This window comes from Equus asinus, chromosome 2 (genome assembly GCF_041296235.1).
Source record: "Equus asinus isolate D_3611 breed Donkey chromosome 2, EquAss-T2T_v2, whole genome shotgun sequence".
Classification (NCBI taxonomy): Eukaryota; Metazoa; Chordata; class Mammalia; order Perissodactyla; family Equidae; genus Equus; species Equus asinus.
Genome location: NC_091791.1, coordinates 165,265,348 through 165,285,051, shown reverse-complemented (window position 1 = coordinate 165,285,051; position 19,704 = coordinate 165,265,348). Strand labels below are relative to the sequence as shown.

Genomic DNA, 19,704 nt, shown 5'->3' with positions numbered 1-19,704 from the left:
TACTTTATATGTGGGACACCTGCCACAACATGGCTTGCCAAGCGGTGCCATGTCCGCACCCAGGATCCAAACCACGAACCCCGGGCCACTGAAGCAGAACGTGCAAACTTAACCGCTGTGCCATTGGGTGGCCCCTTTTTATATTTTTATTTTTCCTATTTCTCACCAAAACTTCCCGGTACATGGTTGTGTGTTTGTTTTTTTTTTTTTAGTTGTGGGTCCTTCTGGTTGTGGCATGTGGGATGCTGCCTCAGCATGGCTTGATGAGCGGTGCCATGTCCATGCTCAAGATCCAAACCGGTGAAACCCTGGGCCCCCCGAAGTGGAGTGCACAAACTTAAGCACTGGGCTACGCGGCCGGCCCCTGTACCTAAACTTTTGATTTACAGTTTTGCAAGTTATTAACCTGGTTCCTGCTCAAAGCTAAACCAAGGTAGAGCTTTTCGGTGTACAGAAAATCTCCAGAAGGACTTCTCAGTTGAGATTGATTTTACTGATTATCATTGTTCCAAAACTAATACATAGCATGAAAAAAAAACTTACTATTCAAAGAAAATTGTGTTAATCTTACAAACTTTTTATTTTAAACTTTTTTTTTTTCCTCCCCAAAGTCCCACTACATAGTTGTAAGTCATTCTAGTTCTGTGTGGGATGCCACTACAGCATGGCATGATGAGCAGTGTGTAGGTTGGTGCCAGGGATCCAAACCTGCAAACCCTGGGCCACCGAAACAAAGCACGTGAATTTAACCTCTTGGCCACGGGGTCAGCCCCCCCAGTTATGTTTTAGAAATGCATGTCTTCAGGTTGTGATTCCTTGACTTTGATGGCAATTCAAGAGGCTTGATCTTTGGTGAGTTAGCCAAGTATGTTATAAGGGAATTTTAACATCCTCTGAAGAATTTTGGGGGTGTTGAACTAAGTGATTTAGTTTCTTCCATTATTGAGATTCTGGAAATATTTCTTAAAGACCCTTTTAAATTTTCTGTTGCATTACATTTATCCATTTATACTTTAACAGGAACAATCATTTTTTATTATAAAAATGCTTATTAAAGAAAACTTGAAGGAAACATGCAGATAAAATACAGCATCACCACTCAAAGATAACCACTATTAATATTTTTATATTTTGATCGATTTTTCTGTCTCATAGCTGTAGATGTATGTATACACCTACATATGTATTTTATATATTTATAATACATTTTTACCCATATGGAATCATTACCATATATTGTTTCAGAGCCTCTGTATTGTAAATATTTTCCACTTAGTAAATTTTCTACAACTATAAATGGTCAGAGTCCTCTTTTTCAATTCCAAACATAGGGAGACCTGACAACTTAAGATCATCAATTGCTTAATTAATACAAGTATGTAGACCTACCCATTGGTCAGCACTTACATATAGTTAGGAATTTTCAGATGAACTTACAGAAACTTGTACTGGTTTATAGTTATGGCACTGGAAGTGCTAGTTCCCTCCTCCACCCCATTGGATGATTATTCTTATAGTAGCAAATCTGACAGAAAGATAGTTTTGCTGTTTTCTGGGAACTTGCTAAAGTGTGTGATCTGGTATGTATCATTTTTTCCATTTGTGTGATAGGATCTTAAAGCAGCTTTTGAATAGGTAGTGTGTACATATGGAAAATACACCATCCCTGTTTCAGATTCTCTGTTGTTCTTCTGGTAGCAACTGTCTAGATGGCCATGTTTGCTCTGTATGATTTTTTTCCCCCTCCTGAATGATTTTAAAGTTATAGGCACGGTACCTCACTTAGGAACTTCAACGTGGCTGTGTCTCCCAAGAATAAAGATAATTTATATCATCAAAATAATTACCAAATAATTAGGAAAATAACATTAATTGAGTGTTATCTTGTATACAGTTCATATTAAAATTCTCTAGTTGTCACAAAAAAATGTCTCTTTTCCCCAATCCAATATACAGGGAAGGTTCACACATTGCTTTCTTAGTCTAGAAAAGGCCCCTTACTATGTATGCTTGCTTAGTCTAGAAAAGGCCTCCTACCTTTTTTTTTTGAGGAGTCCCAACCGGTTGTGTTGCATGATGTCCTTACAAACCTGAAATTTTTTCCCTTTGTATAGATTGAAGTCAATATTTTATCAAGAATATTGCGTTGGTGACGTATGTTTCTTATTTTGTCACATCAGGGAGCATATAATGTCATATCACTTGAAGTGGTGAGCTCCATGTCTCCATTGTAAAGGTGCATTTCCCCTTTATAATCAGTGAGTAATCTGTTGGGTAATACTTTGAGATCACGTAAATCCTCTTTCCCACCCAACAAGCTTTCATCCTGTGCTTTTAGCCTACATTGGTAGTTGTCTGAATCAGTTATTATATTGATGTAATCTTCAATCTAATAGTCTAAAATAATGGTATCTTTAAATTTTTAAATTTCAGTGTTTTTCTTAAAACAATTTTTCATGTTTATGATTTGTTTTGGATTTCCTGCCAATTTTTTCTTCTGTTATTCATACTTCTTTTGGGGACTGTTGAATTTTCTCTTCTTTTGTTAGTACCATCAAGTCAATTCCAATTCCTAGTGACCCTGTATACACGAGAGTGGAACCCTGCCCAGTCTTTTTGTGCCGTGCTTTCATCTTCTGGTGTTGTGTCAGACAGTGCTCTGCTGATGATCATAGGGTTCTCATGGTCAGTTTTTTTGGAAGTGGGTGGCTGGGTCCTTCTTATCTTTCTTAGTCTGGAAGTTCTGCTGAAACCTGTCCACCATGGGTGACCCTCCTGGTATTTGAAATACCAGGTGGCAAAGCTTTCAGCATCTGGCTAACGTGCAGCCCCTACACTCACAGCCAACAGATGGGTGGTGTGGTTTCCTGACTGGGAAACAAAGCCGGGCCAGGGCACAAATCTTAACCGCTAGATCACCAGGGCTGGCCAGTTGTCGTCTTTAGGTTTTGACAATGGCATATGTAATTCTTTGCGTTAAAATTTTGATCCACCTATAACTTATTTTGGTGTAGCGAGTGAGATTGGTCCTCAGTTTTTGTTTTTAGATGGCTACATGGTACATTTACTGAATTATCCATTTCCCCCTATTATTTGTAATATCTTGAGTGTTCTCTTAGTTTTAATTCTTAAACATAGCAGTCAGCATAATTTTTCTAAAAGTAGGCAACTTTGTTTTTTCGTGGCCTGAATATGTCCTGAAAATACCTCGATGTGTTATTTTCTTGCACTAATCGTCTTTAGATGATAGTCTTTACCTTGAGATTATGTCTATATTTCGATGAATGATAAGCTTTGGGTATGGAACAAATTAAAGTACATTGTTCTTTTTGTAGACACAATGGCAGTTCATTGTTGGCCTATGAAGAGGCCAGAGGGAAATAGTTGGTGAATGCAACTATGGAAAATTACATAGGAGGCAGACAACAAAGAAGAGGGGCAAGATAGAGTAATATGAAAGTAGTGTGCGAAGGGGTGCATAAAGGGGCAAAATAGCTTAAATGTGTTAAAAGAAAATAGCTTAGACTAGATGATGCTCTGAGTAGGCAGAGAAATTTATTTATACTATTCAAAAGATACTGAGAAACTGTTGACAAATTGTGAAACAGTGAAATAGAAAATCTTTGGACTCAGGAAGATTTAGTCATCTTTTAAAAAATTTGCCAACTCATTGCTGCCATCTAGTGACACTTCCGTCTGTATAATTCTTCAAAGAAAGATAGGAAATAGCATAGCAGGCATATGGCAGTTGCATCTAATTTTTTTTTTTTTTTTAAGATTTTATTTTTCCTTTTTCTCCCCAAAGCCCCCCCGGTAGGTAGATGTATATTTTTAGTTGTGGCATGTGGGACGCTGCCTCATCATGGCTTGATGAGAGGTGCCGCGTCTGCGCCCAGCATCTGAACCGGCAAAACCCTAGGCCTCTGAAGCGGAGCGTGAACTTAACCACTAAACCTAACCACTAGGCCTCAGGGCTGGCCCCTGCATCTAATTTGAATTGAACGTAGAGGCTAATTTAGGTTTAAGGGATAGTAATAAAGAAATTTTTTTTTTTTTTTTTAAAGATTGGCACCTGAGCTAACAACTGTTGCCAATCTTTTTTGTTCTTTTTTTTTTTTTTCGCTTTTTCTCCTTCAAATGCCCCCAGTAAGTTGTGGGTCCTTCTAGTTGTGGCATGTGGGACACTGCCTCAGAATGGCCTGATGAGCAGTGTGGTGTCCGTGCCCAGGAGCTGAACTGGCAAAAGCATGGGCTGCCGAAGCAGAGCCCACAAACTTAAGCACTCGGCCACAGGGCTGGCCCCTGAAGAAAATTCTTAAGGTAGGAATTTCTAGTCTGAGGTAATTTATTTCCCTTGTTCTCTGGTTAGTAAGATTTGACATCTAATAAGCCGTACTGGTGCCATCTTTGATTTCTTTTTTTCTGGACCAGTTGATAATGTGATATGAGGGAGTATAATGTGATGAGCCAATGTGAATAGGGTGAACAGGTAGAGGAGTAGCTGAATTGCTTAGTAGAAACAACTTGTGGCTTGTTTACTTATTTTTCTGCTGTGTTTTGTGGAGGTGTTTTTTTTTTTTAAGTGAATATGCCTAGATATGATACTGAACACAATGTGAGTGCATGGCATTGTTTTGTCAAGTATTTATCTTCCAGCCCCTCAATCCCTTTGCACTGAAGGTGCAGTTCTAGTGCCCAGGATATAAAGGCAAGTGGGCTGAAGAATTGATTCCCGTGATGAATTGATTTTGGCCCAGCCACATTCCAGAACCTTCATAACCTGTTTCTGGATCTCAGTCATCACATAGTGCAGCCTGCCTTTCCCACCTTGCTATACCTCTTCCCAGGAGAATTTACTTGAGATGTAATGTGAACTTAAGAGAAATGGAGGAGTAGTTAGAAACATTTCTCAAATTTTTACCTAGATTAACAATACAAGATTAGGTTTGCCTCTCTTAAGAGGGCAAAGAGTTAGAATACCAGCTCAAACTTTAGAATGAACAGTTGGAAATAAAATTGACATTTGCTTGCATACCAACCAGATGTAGATTTTATTTATTTATTTTAGTTTTAGGATGTGACTGGGATGGTAAAAGTGGGAATAGAAACACATTTCTGTATCCACAAATCTTCAGCATTTCTTGTCCTTCAGGCTGCCACTAAAATCTCTTGTTGCTTTTATTACTTCAAAATAAAGCATAAGATCAAATGGACACACAACACAGATCCTTTGGTGTAATGAGACAGTAAAAGTAACTCTATTCCTAGTTTTGACTTTTACTCACCAAGGTAAAGACAAAGCTTAGTGATCCTTTGATGATAAAAATCTTGGGAATAAGAACCTGGGATGAAAAAATGTATTAAAGAAACACATAATTGCACGTGCGTCCATGAACTAGAGATTTGAGTGCTACCACCCAGCAACCTGTAGGAAAACACTCAGTCTTACTTTTTCTGTTTGTACTGTGGTGCAATTCTGCTTTTCCAGAAACCACATCCACTTGATCTCTGCTAGTGAATAAATAGGATGCAGAGTAACAACGGAACATAATCAGTTCAGAAATCTTTTCCCTATTGGTTTTACTCTATTTAAAATCAATTTTAAGGAAGAAATTGAGTCTGGTTTTTTAAAAATCTTTGTGCTTTTATTTACTTAGATCTTCTGTAGTATTCAGTATTGAGTTTAAGAAAGAATGAATTTATCTTAATGAATTTGAGTTAAAAATGATTTTGCTGCAGAAGCTTAAAAGATATGACTAGACTACTTTCATCTTTTATGAGGAATTATGGAGTGTTTAGGATGTGCCAGAAACTTTGATTTTCAAAAAATGTGGAAAGTTGTAATATTTATAAACTGTAGTCCATGAACTGGCTGTTATTCTCCATGAAGATACTAGGTTATTAAAGTAAATACTAATTCGTGTAGAAGAACATTGCTTCATTATTTAACAGCATTATTAGACTACTGGTACATGTATTAGTACATTTGATGTTCTCAAAACATTTGAATGGTTTTATAAAACAAATGCTTTTAAGACCGGAATTGTTATTACTAATGTGACTTAACTTTTTTTATTTCTCTCAAATGCATTTCCTGATTAAGGAATTGGTGCTTGATTTTTAAAAATGATTTTTTCCTGTCCCCCTCCCCCATAAAAGAACTTTCATGTTCATTATACAAAATTTTGACAATATTGAAAAACTATGAAAGTGATAATAAAGATTAACCAAAAGCAGGGAACCCACAGAACATTTAAATATTTCTGCCATATATCCTAAGCACATAATTTTTATGAGGATAGTTTATATATGCCTTTTGTTGTATATTGTACAAATTGTAGGTACTGCTTTTTGACTTAAACATTTTATCATAATTCCCACATCATTTAAAGTGATCTGTAAATTTTCTGAAGACTGAAATTGCTGGTAATTAGAATACTGAGTTGTTAAAATTCTGTTTACAAAAATGCATGTAGAATATAACCAAATGCTAGAAATCTAAATAAGATCAAAAGCAAAAATTGAGCCATTCCTTTTACAACTTGCTTTTGCACTTGAAATCTCATTTCTTTCTTCCTTTTTTTTCCTTTTTTTGCTGAGAAAGATTCACCCTGAGCTAACATCTGTTGCCAGTCTTCCTCTGTTTTCTTTGTGGGCTACCATCCCAGCATGGTCACTGACGAGTGGTGTAGGTCTACAACCCGGAACCGAACCCCAGTTGCCAAAGTGGAGCATGCCAAACTTCACCATTAGGCCACCAGGGCTGGCCCTGATTTATTTATTTGAGACTGTACCATTGGGTCTGGTTTTTAAGCTGGTCAGAGCGGTCACTCCCATTTCTTCCTTCTCTAGCATTTAGCTGTAAAAAGCTAGGAGAAATTGACCTGTTCTATAAGGGTAGATTACCTTAAAGTGTAGACCTTTATGACCTATGAGATAGCCTCAAATGTACTCATTTAGCTCTATTACATTTCTGTTAGTCTTAAAAAAAAAAAAAAACAAACAGCTTAATGAGTTGTTAAAAAGCAAAAACTCTTGTAACTGCTGTTCAAGTTGAGAAAAATAGAACATTGCCGGCAGGGTTTCCACTTTGGATTGATCCCTCTGATAGTCCAGAAGTAAATGGAGTAAGATTTAAGGAAAGAAAATGTGATCCAGTGATTTTATACCCAGTAAAACTGACAAGTATAAAGGGCATGGGCAGACTGTTATTAACAATGCAAGAACTGAGAAACTGTACTTTGAGTTATTTGTACTTTGAGAACTGTACTGTGAGTTATTTCTAAGTAATGTATTAAGAGAGAAGCCTGTAACACTGTAGTACTAGAGAGAGATGGTAGAATTTAAGCATAACATCACGAAAAGACAGTGCTACCTATATATAGTCTTTCAAAGGGATCACACATGAGTCTGATCAAACTTTTCGTCCCAGCTTCCAGTTTCAAGAAATACGTGGAAATTGTTCTAAGAGTATGAAATTCTTGAAAATTCAGACTGGGAAACTGCAATTCAAACGCCCTGCATTCTTCATGAGATAAATTTTAAGTTAAAGGGATAGAAGGGGAACTTACCTAAAAAGAGCCTTAAAGGCACTTCAGATTGGTTTTAATAGGTAAGCCTATACTATCTAGGGATACACGTTTAGGTGATAGGATTATTTTAAAAGAAAGAAAGTGATTACTGTGAAGTTAGACTAGTAGTAGTTTTTAGGGGGAGGAAAGGGATTAAGAATTGAATGGTGCACGTGGGGCTTCTGAGTTTTGAGATTTTATAGAGACTAAGTTGGTCTAGCCCTTTCAGGCCTTTTTATTGCAGTACCTTGTACTTACCTGCTGTTGGAGCAGGCAGAACCTTCCTTGTTTCAAGTGCTCTTCTTAAAATTAGTTCCCTTTGATTTCCAGTAAATACTACCTGGATATTTTGGGATTCTTAAATTTCTAGACGCACTATTGCTGCTTTTTGCCTCTCTCTCAGTGATAGATAACCATGCGTGTTGGCTATTGTCTTGCCTTTAACCAGCTTGCATTTTGGAATTTGATTGGGATACCTTGACACCATTTATTATAAATGCTACTCATGGGTTTTTGGCTTTACTATCTAGTTGCTTTTATGTGACGATTCAGAAACTATCCTCTTCTGTTGCTGCTGTCTTCCAGGAATCCCAGTTCTTTTCCAGTAGGTTTTTTGCATTTAGGGTACTGACCATTTTTCTTACCTTAACAGATTTCACTGGTAAGCTGCCTTAATGATCAGAGGTAGGGTGAAGTGTGACCTCAGATCATTTGGTTATTTCTAAGGCTTTGGGAAGTCTCTTCCCCCTTCAGTAAAATTTTAAGCAGCCGGACTACTGGAATGTAAACTCTGAGGATCATATCTTTTCCTGTTTGTCCCCTGAAGTAGCCTTGGTACCTAGCACTTAGCTGAAACAGTATTCAATAAATGTTCAATGAAAAACATGTTAATTGAAAGCTATTTCATTGACCTTAGCCTCGCTTTTGAAGTTAGGGTCATTATATTGTTTTTCTGTTAATACTTCATGATTTTTGTAGCAAATTTGCAACCATGCATAATCAAAAAATGAGAAAATTGTATCCTTAAACTTAGAGATGACAACCATTGTTAGCACCTTTTTGTTTGTATACTTGCATGTTTCTCTACTATCCTTTTCAAATGGGATTCCTTGAGAGAATTAAGCCCTAATAACCTAAGGCATTCTTTGTATGTAATGAATTCTCTACATGCAGATTGGTGATAGCTATGTACCATCCTTAAGAAAATTGAGAAGATCATTTAAATCCATTTCTATTCTGTAGTTCAAAGTAATATACTTTGAAGGGAACATTAGTTTGTCTATTGTTGAGTGTTTTCCCTTCGTGTTCACTATGCTGGTGGCATGTAGAACCATCCTCTTTACTCTCACAGATAATTTCTTCTCATTAAAACCAGGGAAGAGGAAGATGGGCACGATGTTAGCTCAGGGCCAGTCTTCCTCAGCAAAAAAGAGGAGGGTTGGCTGCAGTTAGCTCAGGGCTAATCTTCCTCAAAAAAAAAGTCATGGGGCTGGCCCCGTGGCCCAGTGGTTAGTTTCGCGCGCTTTGCTGCAGCAGCCCAGGTTTCGCTGGTTCGAATCCTGGGCGCAGACATGACACTGCTCATCAAACCATGCTGAAGCAGCATCCCACATGCCGCAACTAGAAGGACCCACAATGAACAATATACAACTATGTACCGGGGGGTTTTGGGGAGAAAAAGGAAAAAAAATAAAATCTTAAAACCAGGGAGATTTGACCTATATTTCCTACTGATAAGTTTATTGTTTGTGAAAAACATTTGCTGAAAACGGGCTTATGTCCCCTCTTAGATTAATTAGCAGACTTTAATAGCCAGCAATAATATTTGAAACCAGTTAGGCCTTTTAGTAGGTTTCTGCCTTAATTCCTGTTGGTGTTCTAAGGCTTTCTGGCACTCACACTTAGAGTTGAAAGGCTGTTGGTGATTCTCAGTGGCTGCTGTTTGGTAAATTTTCATTACTTAGTCAAAAAACAAAAGATGAGTTAAGAATTACTGTTTATAAAGATAATTTATGAATCAAAATAAAGACAGACTGTTTCTTGAGTTTCAGAAAGGCTAGAAGGGAAAAGCAGTTGTTATAGCTTTAAAATCAGTACTGCTTATAAAATGACTAGTTGTTTTAAGGATCAGAAAGTAGTGGTCATGTATAAATGATGTTATACTACCTGTTCTGTTACATAAATATATATGTAAAAGACATTTTCGCATGATCTGTGAGTACTAATTTGTCGTGATTCTCTTGAGGATTGGAAAGATACTTGACACAGGGATCTTGATGTTCTTTTGTATCTTTCAAAGGATGAATGGGAAGTAAATTAATTTTAAGAATGTTGTGTAAATCTAAGATGGGTCCATCTTAAACTGTTTGAGTTTGGGGTGGGAAGGGGCAGCAGACAGCTAGAAAAGCTAAAAAAATGTCAAAACATTTTCACTTAAAAAAGACCTAAGGTTATGATATTATGAATCTCCATGTAAATATGATAGAATTGAACCTCCATAGCATACATAAAGAAAGGTAATTTTTGTTTTGAAACAGTCTAAGGGAAGTTGTATTCTCTTCCTAGTTCTCCTGGTTGTCTTTTGATTCATGCAGTGTTCTACTTGCTAGTTTTATCATCATCACCATCCAGTATTATTAAATATCCCAGCTGTATTTTATAGGTTATTACATAAAATGTAAGTAAAGAATCATTGCTTTCCATAAAAAGATGGTATTGATACTTAATGTGTCTATGGCGTATTGTACATCAGTTGAAGTCCTTGGAAATAAATATTTCCAGAGTGAATGAATTGGTTCTATTTATTGCCTTTGTATAATAGGATTATACTTGAAGGGTAGAGTGTCAGTTGTCCACATTCATCTAGCTAAAGAATGGTTTGTAGGCAGAATTTGGAGTTTTGTATATCTCTGGGTGAATCAGTGAAACTCATTTTAGTGTAAAAGCAATGTGCAAGAAGGTGAAATTTTATTGATAGATGGCAAGGAATGGTTAAGTTCGATTCCTTGGCTGGGAAGGTGAAAAACATGAGAAATTGATAGTAGAGCGCTTAAGGAGTTCTAATTTGGTTGAGGACTTTACAATAGAGAAGCATTCTTGGAATTAGTGTCCAAGAAGATGGTGTTGCTAATAGTCTGATGAGGATTTTCCCCCCTTTAAATAACAGTCTAGTGTTACTGGAATAGCCTAGAGAAGAGGAAGTTGAATTTCCATGAGGATGTATTCAGGGACTCTAGTCTCTGAATGGTAAAATACTTGGCTACTGTGAGATCCCTTTAATTGACTGATAACTCTCGGTAGTCAGTGGTTCAAAATGAGTAGAAGTTTTATCAAGGAATGTTTTGGTTTTAGCATCTTTTGACATGACTACATTTTTTTTTTTCTTCCAGTTTTTTGGCTTTGTGAGAAACCTTATCATCAAAAACAATGGCCAGCAATGTTACCAACAAGACAGATCCTCGCTCCATGAACTCCCGTGTATTCATTGGGAATCTCAATACTCTTGTGGTCAAGAAATCTGATGTGGAGGCAATCTTCTCGAAATATGGCAAAATCGTGGGTTGCTCTGTTCATAAGGGCTTTGCCTTCGTTCAGTACGTTAATGAGAGAAATGCCCGTGCTGCTGTGGCAGGAGAGGATGGCAGAATGATCGCCGGCCAGGTTTTAGGTAAGGTCTGGGTTGAATTTTTTCATTGATTACATAATTCAGATGAGAGAGTTTTTCTGTTCATATTTCTCTTTCTCTTCTTCTCTCTCTATAAAGCTAACATGTTATCTGAGATGTTCTGGATGTTGTGACTGATTTCCTCCTAAAATGTTATGTTTATAGGTATAAAAGGCTAAATAAGGATTTTGTTTGTTATGTCGTTTTGTCTAGTGGAGACTGGATAACACTCACTTGGCAGTCTTGAGTAAGGTAGGGGAGGTAGGGATGAAATTTCGTAAGGTACAGTTGCTGTCTAAATGGCTATGTCCTACTACTTACAGTGGACTGGGGGAAGACAATACAGTCGTCCCTTGGTATCTGCAGGGGATGGGTTCCTGGACCTCACATCCCTTAGTTGGCCTTTTTTATCCATGGGTTCCGCATCCGAGGATTCAACCAATGGTGGGTTGTAAACATGGTAGTACTGTATAGCTTAGTCACTCATGGACTTTGGAGTCAGATTGCTTGGCTCTGCATTGGGACTTCACAACTGTGTGATGGGCTGCCCTGCATAGCTTGGCTGACCCTTAAATTTCCTGATCTGTTAAAATGGAAAGAACAGTACCTCAGCGAGTTTATTATCTATTCTTATCTGAGGTATTAGTAATTTGGGGTTGTCAAGAGAATATAGATAAATTGAGATGATTCGTCAGAAGTTTTTAGTATAAGTCTTGCATGTGACATCTGTTTTAGCAGCATAAACTCTGGTTATCTTTTAGATGTTAGTTCCCCCAATAGGGGTCTACTTTGTGATCTGGGGTGTTCAAATGTTGAGAAATGAGATCTGAGCTCTGTTCAGATAATGGTTTATATTCTCAACTTTAGAAGCTCTCATTATATATTAAGACTATTAGAGCACATGAGTATGTTCCTGATGATCGTAGAATTTCATCTCCTTGAATATTTTTCTAATTGCTTATCAGTTTCTGGGATTTGCTGTCAGAGTTGTAGTAATTTGGTATAGCTCATTTTCTCGGGTGTGAATATTAGGGAAGCTGAAGGGTTTGTAAGATAAGTCAGTTTCTTTTTGATTTTTGTGAATAAAAAAGAATAAACACAGAGATGTCAAGCACTGTAGAATGACTAGTTCCATTGTGGGTAAAAGAATAAACACAGAGATGTCAAGCACTGTAGAATGACTAGTTCCATTGTGGGTAATATATTGTGTTTACCAGATTAACAAATTATTTACTATAGATTTATAAAGGTGATAGCCATTCATAATTAAATGAGACTTTTTAGTTTTTGGAAGATTCCTGCGGTTGCTTAGTGCAATTTTCATTTTGTTTTCAGCACAATCTTCAGGAAAATCTTCCTCACCAAAAAAATAAATGGGAGTCTTTATTCAATTTCTTAAAATACATAATGTACAACAGATTTAAAGTCCAACTTATGCTTCATTTCCTACTTGGATTCTTCTCTTCAGATTGGAGTGGATTTTTCCCTCTTAAGTGTTTTCATGTTGTTATTTCCCTAGAATAGAACTCAAAACTTTAGCATTTCATAATGATTATAAATCTTTGCCACATGTTGTATAGAAAAGTTTCAACAGTTTTTGAGACTGTTTTGGACATTTGGTTATGGTTTCTCAGTGATTATTTCATTATAGTTCTTTCATTCTAGAATAAACATTTTGTGTAACACATATGAACCCTTCTCAAAATGCTAATTTTTGACGTTCCAATCCAAATGGATTGGGAAGGAAGAATATTGGAGACTGGAGAACCTTGACATTCAAGATGGATGTCAATCCTTGACGTTTAAGACACATAGAGCAGGGCAGTTGTAATTGAGAATACACAAGAAATTTTCATACTTATTTGTCCTACACCCAAAGTGCACAATAACTCAGAATATATAAAACTGGCATCTGTAAAATGGATGTGGGAAAAATGAACTAAAACAGGAGTTTTATGAGAGGTCTTAAAGTCAGGTTTTTATTATATTTGTTAACTGTTGGGGAAATTTTCTAACACAGAAATGGAGAGAAGAATGTAATGAACCTGTATGTTAGATACATCTCACCTAGCTCAACAGATACAACATTTGACTAATCTTGTTTTTATCTATCAGTGTTTCTTTTCTGTCTTTTGGGTTTTGTTTTTTTTTTTTTTTAGTGTTTCTTAGAGTATTTTTAAGACTTCAGAATAACAAAATGCAAACTACACTGATGATTGTAAATTATATGATAATATAATTTATAGTAATTAACACAAAAAATTCACAGTAATTCCTTAGTACTATCTAGTAGTCCATATGCAGATTTCTTCTTGGTCTCAAACTTTTTTTTATAACTTGACTTTATTCAAATCAGAATTTAATCCATGTCCACATATGCGTTTGGTTAGTTGCCTCTTAGATGTCTTTAAATCTGAATTTCCCCATCCCTTCCTTTCTCATTTTAAAGATTCATCACGTTTATTTGTTGAAGAAATCTTTAGTATTTCCCACACTGTGTACTGATTGCTTCCTTGTGATGTCATTTATTTTTTTCTACCCCTGTTTAGTCCGATACTGGTAGATCTAGAGCAGTGCTATCCAATAGAAATATAATGTGAGCCATATACCTAATTTTAAGTTTGTGAATACCCATATTAAAAGAAGTAATAAGAAATGGGTAAAATTAATTTTAATATATTTTATTTAACCCGATATACCCCAAATATTGTCATTTCAATATGTAATCGTATAAAATTATGATTGGGGTATTTCTGTATTCTTTCTTCATACGAAGTCTTTGAAATCCAGTGTGTATACTTCACTTAAAACATCTGAATTCAGACTAAAAAACATTTCAAATGCTGAATAGCCCCTTGTGGCTAACAGCTTACTGTCTTGGACTGTGCAGATCTAGAGACTTGATTCAATTCAGATTCTATTTACTTTGGTGAAAATATATCATGGATAGCGTTATGTACTTCATATTATATCACATCAAGTGGCCTAACATGGTTTTCCCGTTTTTAATGATGTTAAGAATAGTTTGTGGGTTCAGGTTTTACATCCTGACTCATCCATGGTAAAGTTCCCTATGAATTTTTCACCTTATGGTGATCATCCCTTAGGTATTTCATTAGGGGTTGCAAAAGAGTGGCTTTTCTAATTCTTCTTGCATTTATTAACTGTAATTTTTCTAAAATTTGCAACTTCTCTCATTAATACTTAGTTTTTCTGAAATGCTGTTCACATTTGAAAGGCAGGATAAATCTTTTTCAAATGATACTGTAGCGACCTTTAAATATAATCATTGCTTTTATTTAGTTTTAGTCCATTGCAAATTATTCTTTAGAGCCCAAAATATTGTCTGTTTGGCCAGTGGTTCACCATCAAGGGTGTTCCTGTGTCCTTGAGACCTTGCTCGTGTAATTTTGCATTCTTTGCTTTCTGGCACCACAAAATACTCCAGGTCTGGGGTCTATATGTCTTGACCTAAACCTGGAATTTTGCCACTTTTTCCTAAAAGCCGTGGCTCCTTTTAATGGTAATTATTTAGAAACCACTGTCTGAACACTAGCAGTGTTTATTTCTGAATTTTAATCACTTCTGACTAGTTTCACTGGGCAGAACAGGGGGCAGTAATTTTTTTCAGGGAGTGAGGAGTTAGGAAGATTTGCCACGAGCTAACATCTTTTGCCAGTCTTCCTCTTTTTGCTTGAGGAAGTTTGTTGCTGAGCTAACATCTGTGCCAATCTTCCTGTTTTTTGTCTGTGGGCTGCCATCACAGCATGGCTTGTTGATCGGTGTGTAGGTCCACACCCAGGATCCAAACGGGAGCATGCAAACTTAACCACTACCCCACTGGGGCAGCCCTGATGGCAATAATTTTTTAAGAAAAGAAAAGATGCAATTTTATATGTGTATTGTGCTGTAGTTTCAAAATAACCATGCCTGTATTTTTACCAAAATTAAGATGATTAAATGCAATTTTAGATTTGAGCCTCTTTTTTATTAATGTGTGTTCTATTCTGGATACTGACTCAGCACTCTAGTTTAAAACCACATGAAATAATTCTATAAAGTTGTGTAATCAACTTGATGTATAGTTTAGTTCTGCTTCATTTTGTTTTAACATTTTAAAATTACTTTTAAAAAATTTAATTATATCTTTAGTTTTATAAAAGCTTATATGAGTCCAAAGTTAACACTGTAAAAGCAAGGTTGTTATAAATATTAGATGTAAAGATTAGAAATGAGTTTGGTGAACCAAGAACTCTGAAGATTATTCATAAAGGGTGTTTAGCAAACAGTATAGTAAAAGTCTGTTTTTCAGTTGGTCATTTGATGAGCTTAGTTTTGGAGAGCTAGCTCTTGGCTAATTGGTTTTTGGCAAATAGGGTCTTTTGTTAGAACAAGAGGGAGATTATGAACTCCTGTTTGATCGGCAGTGGGTGGCAGGATAAGTAGCCTGCTACTCTGGAATAGGTGTTTTAAAAATTATGTTGTATTTGGAAACTAGGATTTTGTTTTCCTTTTGCTCCTTTATTTCCCTTTTCTTGGTATGTGTGTGTGTGCTCACACACGCGCATGTAAATATTGTTTAAGGGGTTCCCTGTATCTCTGGGCAACTGTTAGTCGTTGATACCTTTCTCCTATGATAGTAATTGAGTGAGCAGAGTGAGTGTTCTAAATGATGAGAGTTTCATTGAAGTTGGAGCTAATGGTGGAAGGTACCAAAGACAAAATGTGTTATGAATAAAGAACACATTTTTACTGTGGAACATAAGAGAGTCCTAACCTTGTAAAAATTCTTGAGCGTTTTTGTATGAGGAAAGATAATATACATTGTTAGACCTTTGTTGATTTATATGACTGTTCGCTTTTAAAAGCTGTAGTTTGAGATCTACTACCCCTTCCCCCCCAATTGTCATTAAAATTTTGGGGTTTGTTTTTTCAGATATTAATCTGGCTGCAGAGCCAAAAGTGAACCGAGGAAAAGCAGGTGTGAAACGATCTGCAGCGGAGATGTACGGGTCAGTACCAGAACACCCTTCTCCGTCCCCTCTACTCAGGTCCGGAACTTTATTATTTATAACTGCATTGTGTCCATCAGTGGGCATCTTCTCTATCTGTTTTCTGGATGTGGGGAGGGTTAACTGTAGTGTGTTTTATCTGTGTAAAAGTAATGCTTTATTAATTTTGTGTTAATGTACCTCCTTTTCACCCATTTCCCAGAGAATTATTAGAATTCCCTGAGATTTGTACTATTAAAGAGTAGTTTGGTATTTATAGCATGAATTGAAATCCTGCAAGAGGAGTTAAAATCTTCTAAGAAGCTAGGGAGTAAGAAAGGGAGGGAGGGTGGCATAAGAATGTTTAGTTTACTGTTGTACTTTACACTGTTCTTATTTTAGCTATTATGTTGTGTGTTGAAATTTTAGCAAACTTTTGCCTACATTTGCAATTGGCCACTGAATGTCCAGTGGAATAAAGTGATTAGAATTTAGTGATCTATTATTTGAATGATTGGGGATTATTTCATGGTAAACTGTTGATCTGTTTGTTGTGGTTGGTTTGGCATGGGTTTGTGTTTTGTTTTTCCCATCTGCTGTTGTGAATTTATATCAACAGTTCCAGATTGATCCTCTTTGGTATTTATTTTTCAGCTCCTCTTTTGACTTGGACTATGACTTTCAACGGGATTATTATGACAGGTATGTTAAGGATGTTTTTGTCTATTCTGGTAAAAAGCCATCTAGTGAGAACCATTTTATTTTTCTATTTTGTGATAATTAATATTCCCTTTTGTAATTACAAACATTTTCATACAAATTCCTCCCTTTCTGCCAAAAGGACGAAAAATACTTTCCCACAAATCGTCAGTAGTAGACTAGGAAGGGTGACATTTCTGTTGATTTCAGAGAATCAGTTTATATATTGTCGGGGCATATGGGGATATATACAATATTTTGTGGACTAACAGTTTTTCTTGAGACAAGTCAGTTTTCTTTTTGTTTTAATTTCTGTGTCAAATAAATGTAAGGACTGACTGACTTGCCTGATGATGAAATGGGACTTAATTAGTGGTTCCATCTTCTCTTCATTATTTCCCTCTTGTATAGTTGTCACTTGGGTTTTCATTGTAGGGGATTACAGCAAAGCTAAAAAATGATCCCTAACCTTGAAAATCTCAGTCTCCTTTGAGCAAACCAACTAATAACAAAATAAGAAACAATGAGTATTTATAATGAATTAGCAATACAAATTGCTTTAGGAGTGAATGTTAAAGTGTTAAGATTTGTATTGTAGATTGGCATGGTAGTGATATGATTCTGAAAGGCAAGGAGGTTGGAATAATGATGATTTCTTCATGTGCCTTCTGAACAGAGTTAGTATTTGTTGGAGAGTCATGAGAAATAAAATTGAAAATTGGAAGATATAGGGATAGTTTGTGGATGGCTTTGAATGTGGATTTAGACATGATGTAGGAATTAGTTGGCAGAGAATGGCATGATATGCAAAAATTATGAGTATCTCATTGGCATTCTGATAACATTGGTCTTTATGCATGTTAAGGAAACCTTAATGTGTATTTAAGAATTCTGATTAGATCAGTCTTTGCTTTTGGAATAGAAGTAATAGCTTGATGTGGGAATGTTTCACAGATCGGAAATACTTGAATTGAGTTGATCAGTCTTGCCAAGGGAGTTGGGTAAAGGAATTAAGTCAGCCACTAAACAGTATGAGCAAAGACCTGATTGTGTACACTTGATGTATTTGAGAAATATCACATAGACTATGGTAGCTAGTCATCAAAAGATCAGAAGAATAAGACAGGCAAAATAGTTTGAATCTACGTTATAAAAGTCCTTGAATGCTGTATAAAGGTTGTGTGATTTCAGTCTCTTGTGCATCATCAAAATGGTTATTTCATTTGCAGAGATTTTTTTCAGATTTTTATGTTTGTCTACGTTTGAAGACATACTTCGAAAACTAATGATTTCTGTACTTTGAAAATATTAACATGGCAGACCTTACAGTTGAGAGAACAGATCTGGGCATCTCTTTGCCACTGAAAACTTGGTCACTGGTTGAACAACTTGAAGGCACTGAAACCTAGTGAGTTTGTCTGAAGTAACTGTCCTTTACTCTCTCCGCCCATAGGAATTTCTTGGCCACCTTTAAAAAACATTCATGCCCAGTTACACTTGTAGGAATTCTTAAACAACTGGTCTAAATAGACTCTTAAATATTGGTGTATTTTTTTTTAAGCTTCCCAAGGAATTCTAATGTCCAGGCAGGGCGGAGAATCGTTGATAAGAAAGAACGAAGAAGTAATGTTATTTCTGGGATTCTTATGCTATTTCTTTGATATGGCTCCTTTTAGAAAAATTCTAATACACTGAATTTTTGAGATAATTTCTGGGGTATCGTGGACTCCAGCATAAGAAACTCTTATTTTAAATTGAGTGCATCGAACGTTTTAAAAGAGTAGACTTCTATCTTCATGAGAATAGTCCTCTAAAGTTTTACTTTAGTTGTCTTGGTGAAGCAGCGAAACTTTGACCATCCCTATCGTCTTAACTGTAATAAATAAGTTTGGGAAAAAATTGTTTTATGTGAGGAATTTTGAAAGGGTTAATTGAAAAAAAGAGATAAGCAAGGAATAATGAAGAAATTTATATGTTTGCAGAAATAGCTTGAAATTTCTTACCACTGCTATTTGGTCCTAGAAATTGGTGACAGCACCCCTGTTGGCCTCAGTCTTCAGTTTTTCAAGAGACAAGAGAGTACCTTTAGATATTATCTGATGTATTGTTTGATATTAAAGTGTCAGTGAAAAGTAATATCTTCCCCCTTGCATTCTAATCTCAGACAGTAGAAAAAGACTTGATGATGAATGGAGCAACTAGGTGGTAGCTGAAGTGTGGTACTGAAGTCTTTGGTGGGAAAATGAACATGTTTAGTCAAGAATGGAAAAACTACTCAGGAAAATGGTATTAGTTTCCTCTAGAAGTCATCGTGAAGATACTCTATTCACAAGGTTAAGATTTTTGTTCTTCTAGTTAGTAACATAGTGATCCTGAATCAACTATGTTGGATTCTTTGTTAAAAGATGATGAGAAGTTGGCTCTGAGATTTGCTGAAGGCTCTGGGTCTTCCTTTGTAAATGGGGTTAAATCAGTATCTGCCTAGTCACTTTAGTCCTTTAGTCATACCCTTAAGAATATGAAATTCACGTAAACATTTCAGGACATAAATTTGGCATTTCTTTATTATCCAGCTTTCTGGGATCTTGAATTCTACTACCTAGCTGATAAGGAGCAGAGAGAAGAACAATTTAGGAATCCAAAGACTTGTTATTTAGCAAAGAAGGCTATGACCAAAGTCGTCATAATGCCTGGTAATAGAGTTGCTATGAAGACTAAAAGAAACATAAAAAATAAGAAATTGCATTGTAAATGATCCCAGAATATTATTATAACTATT

General features: G+C 36.1%; 1 protein-coding gene across 32 annotated transcripts in view; it reads left to right on the top strand.

The window, feature by feature from the left end:
- Positions 1–19,704, top strand: part of HNRNPC (heterogeneous nuclear ribonucleoprotein C) — a 49,996-nt gene that overhangs the window by 15,198 nt on the left and 15,094 nt on the right. For 16 of the 32 annotated variants that reach the window (XM_014844431.3, XM_014844435.3, XM_014844436.3 and 13 more), the window contains 3 exons: positions 10,961–11,238; positions 16,172–16,286; positions 16,881–16,928. In XM_014844431.3, the coding sequence (XP_014699917.1) occupies positions 10,998–11,238; positions 16,172–16,286; positions 16,881–16,928 (404 nt within the window). In that variant the 5' untranslated portion in view covers positions 10,961–10,997. The remainder of the gene's footprint in view (positions 1–10,960; positions 11,239–16,171; positions 16,287–16,880; positions 16,929–19,704) is intronic. The other 16 variants (XM_070503990.1, XM_070503999.1, XM_014844447.3 and 13 more) reach the window with 1 other exon arrangement.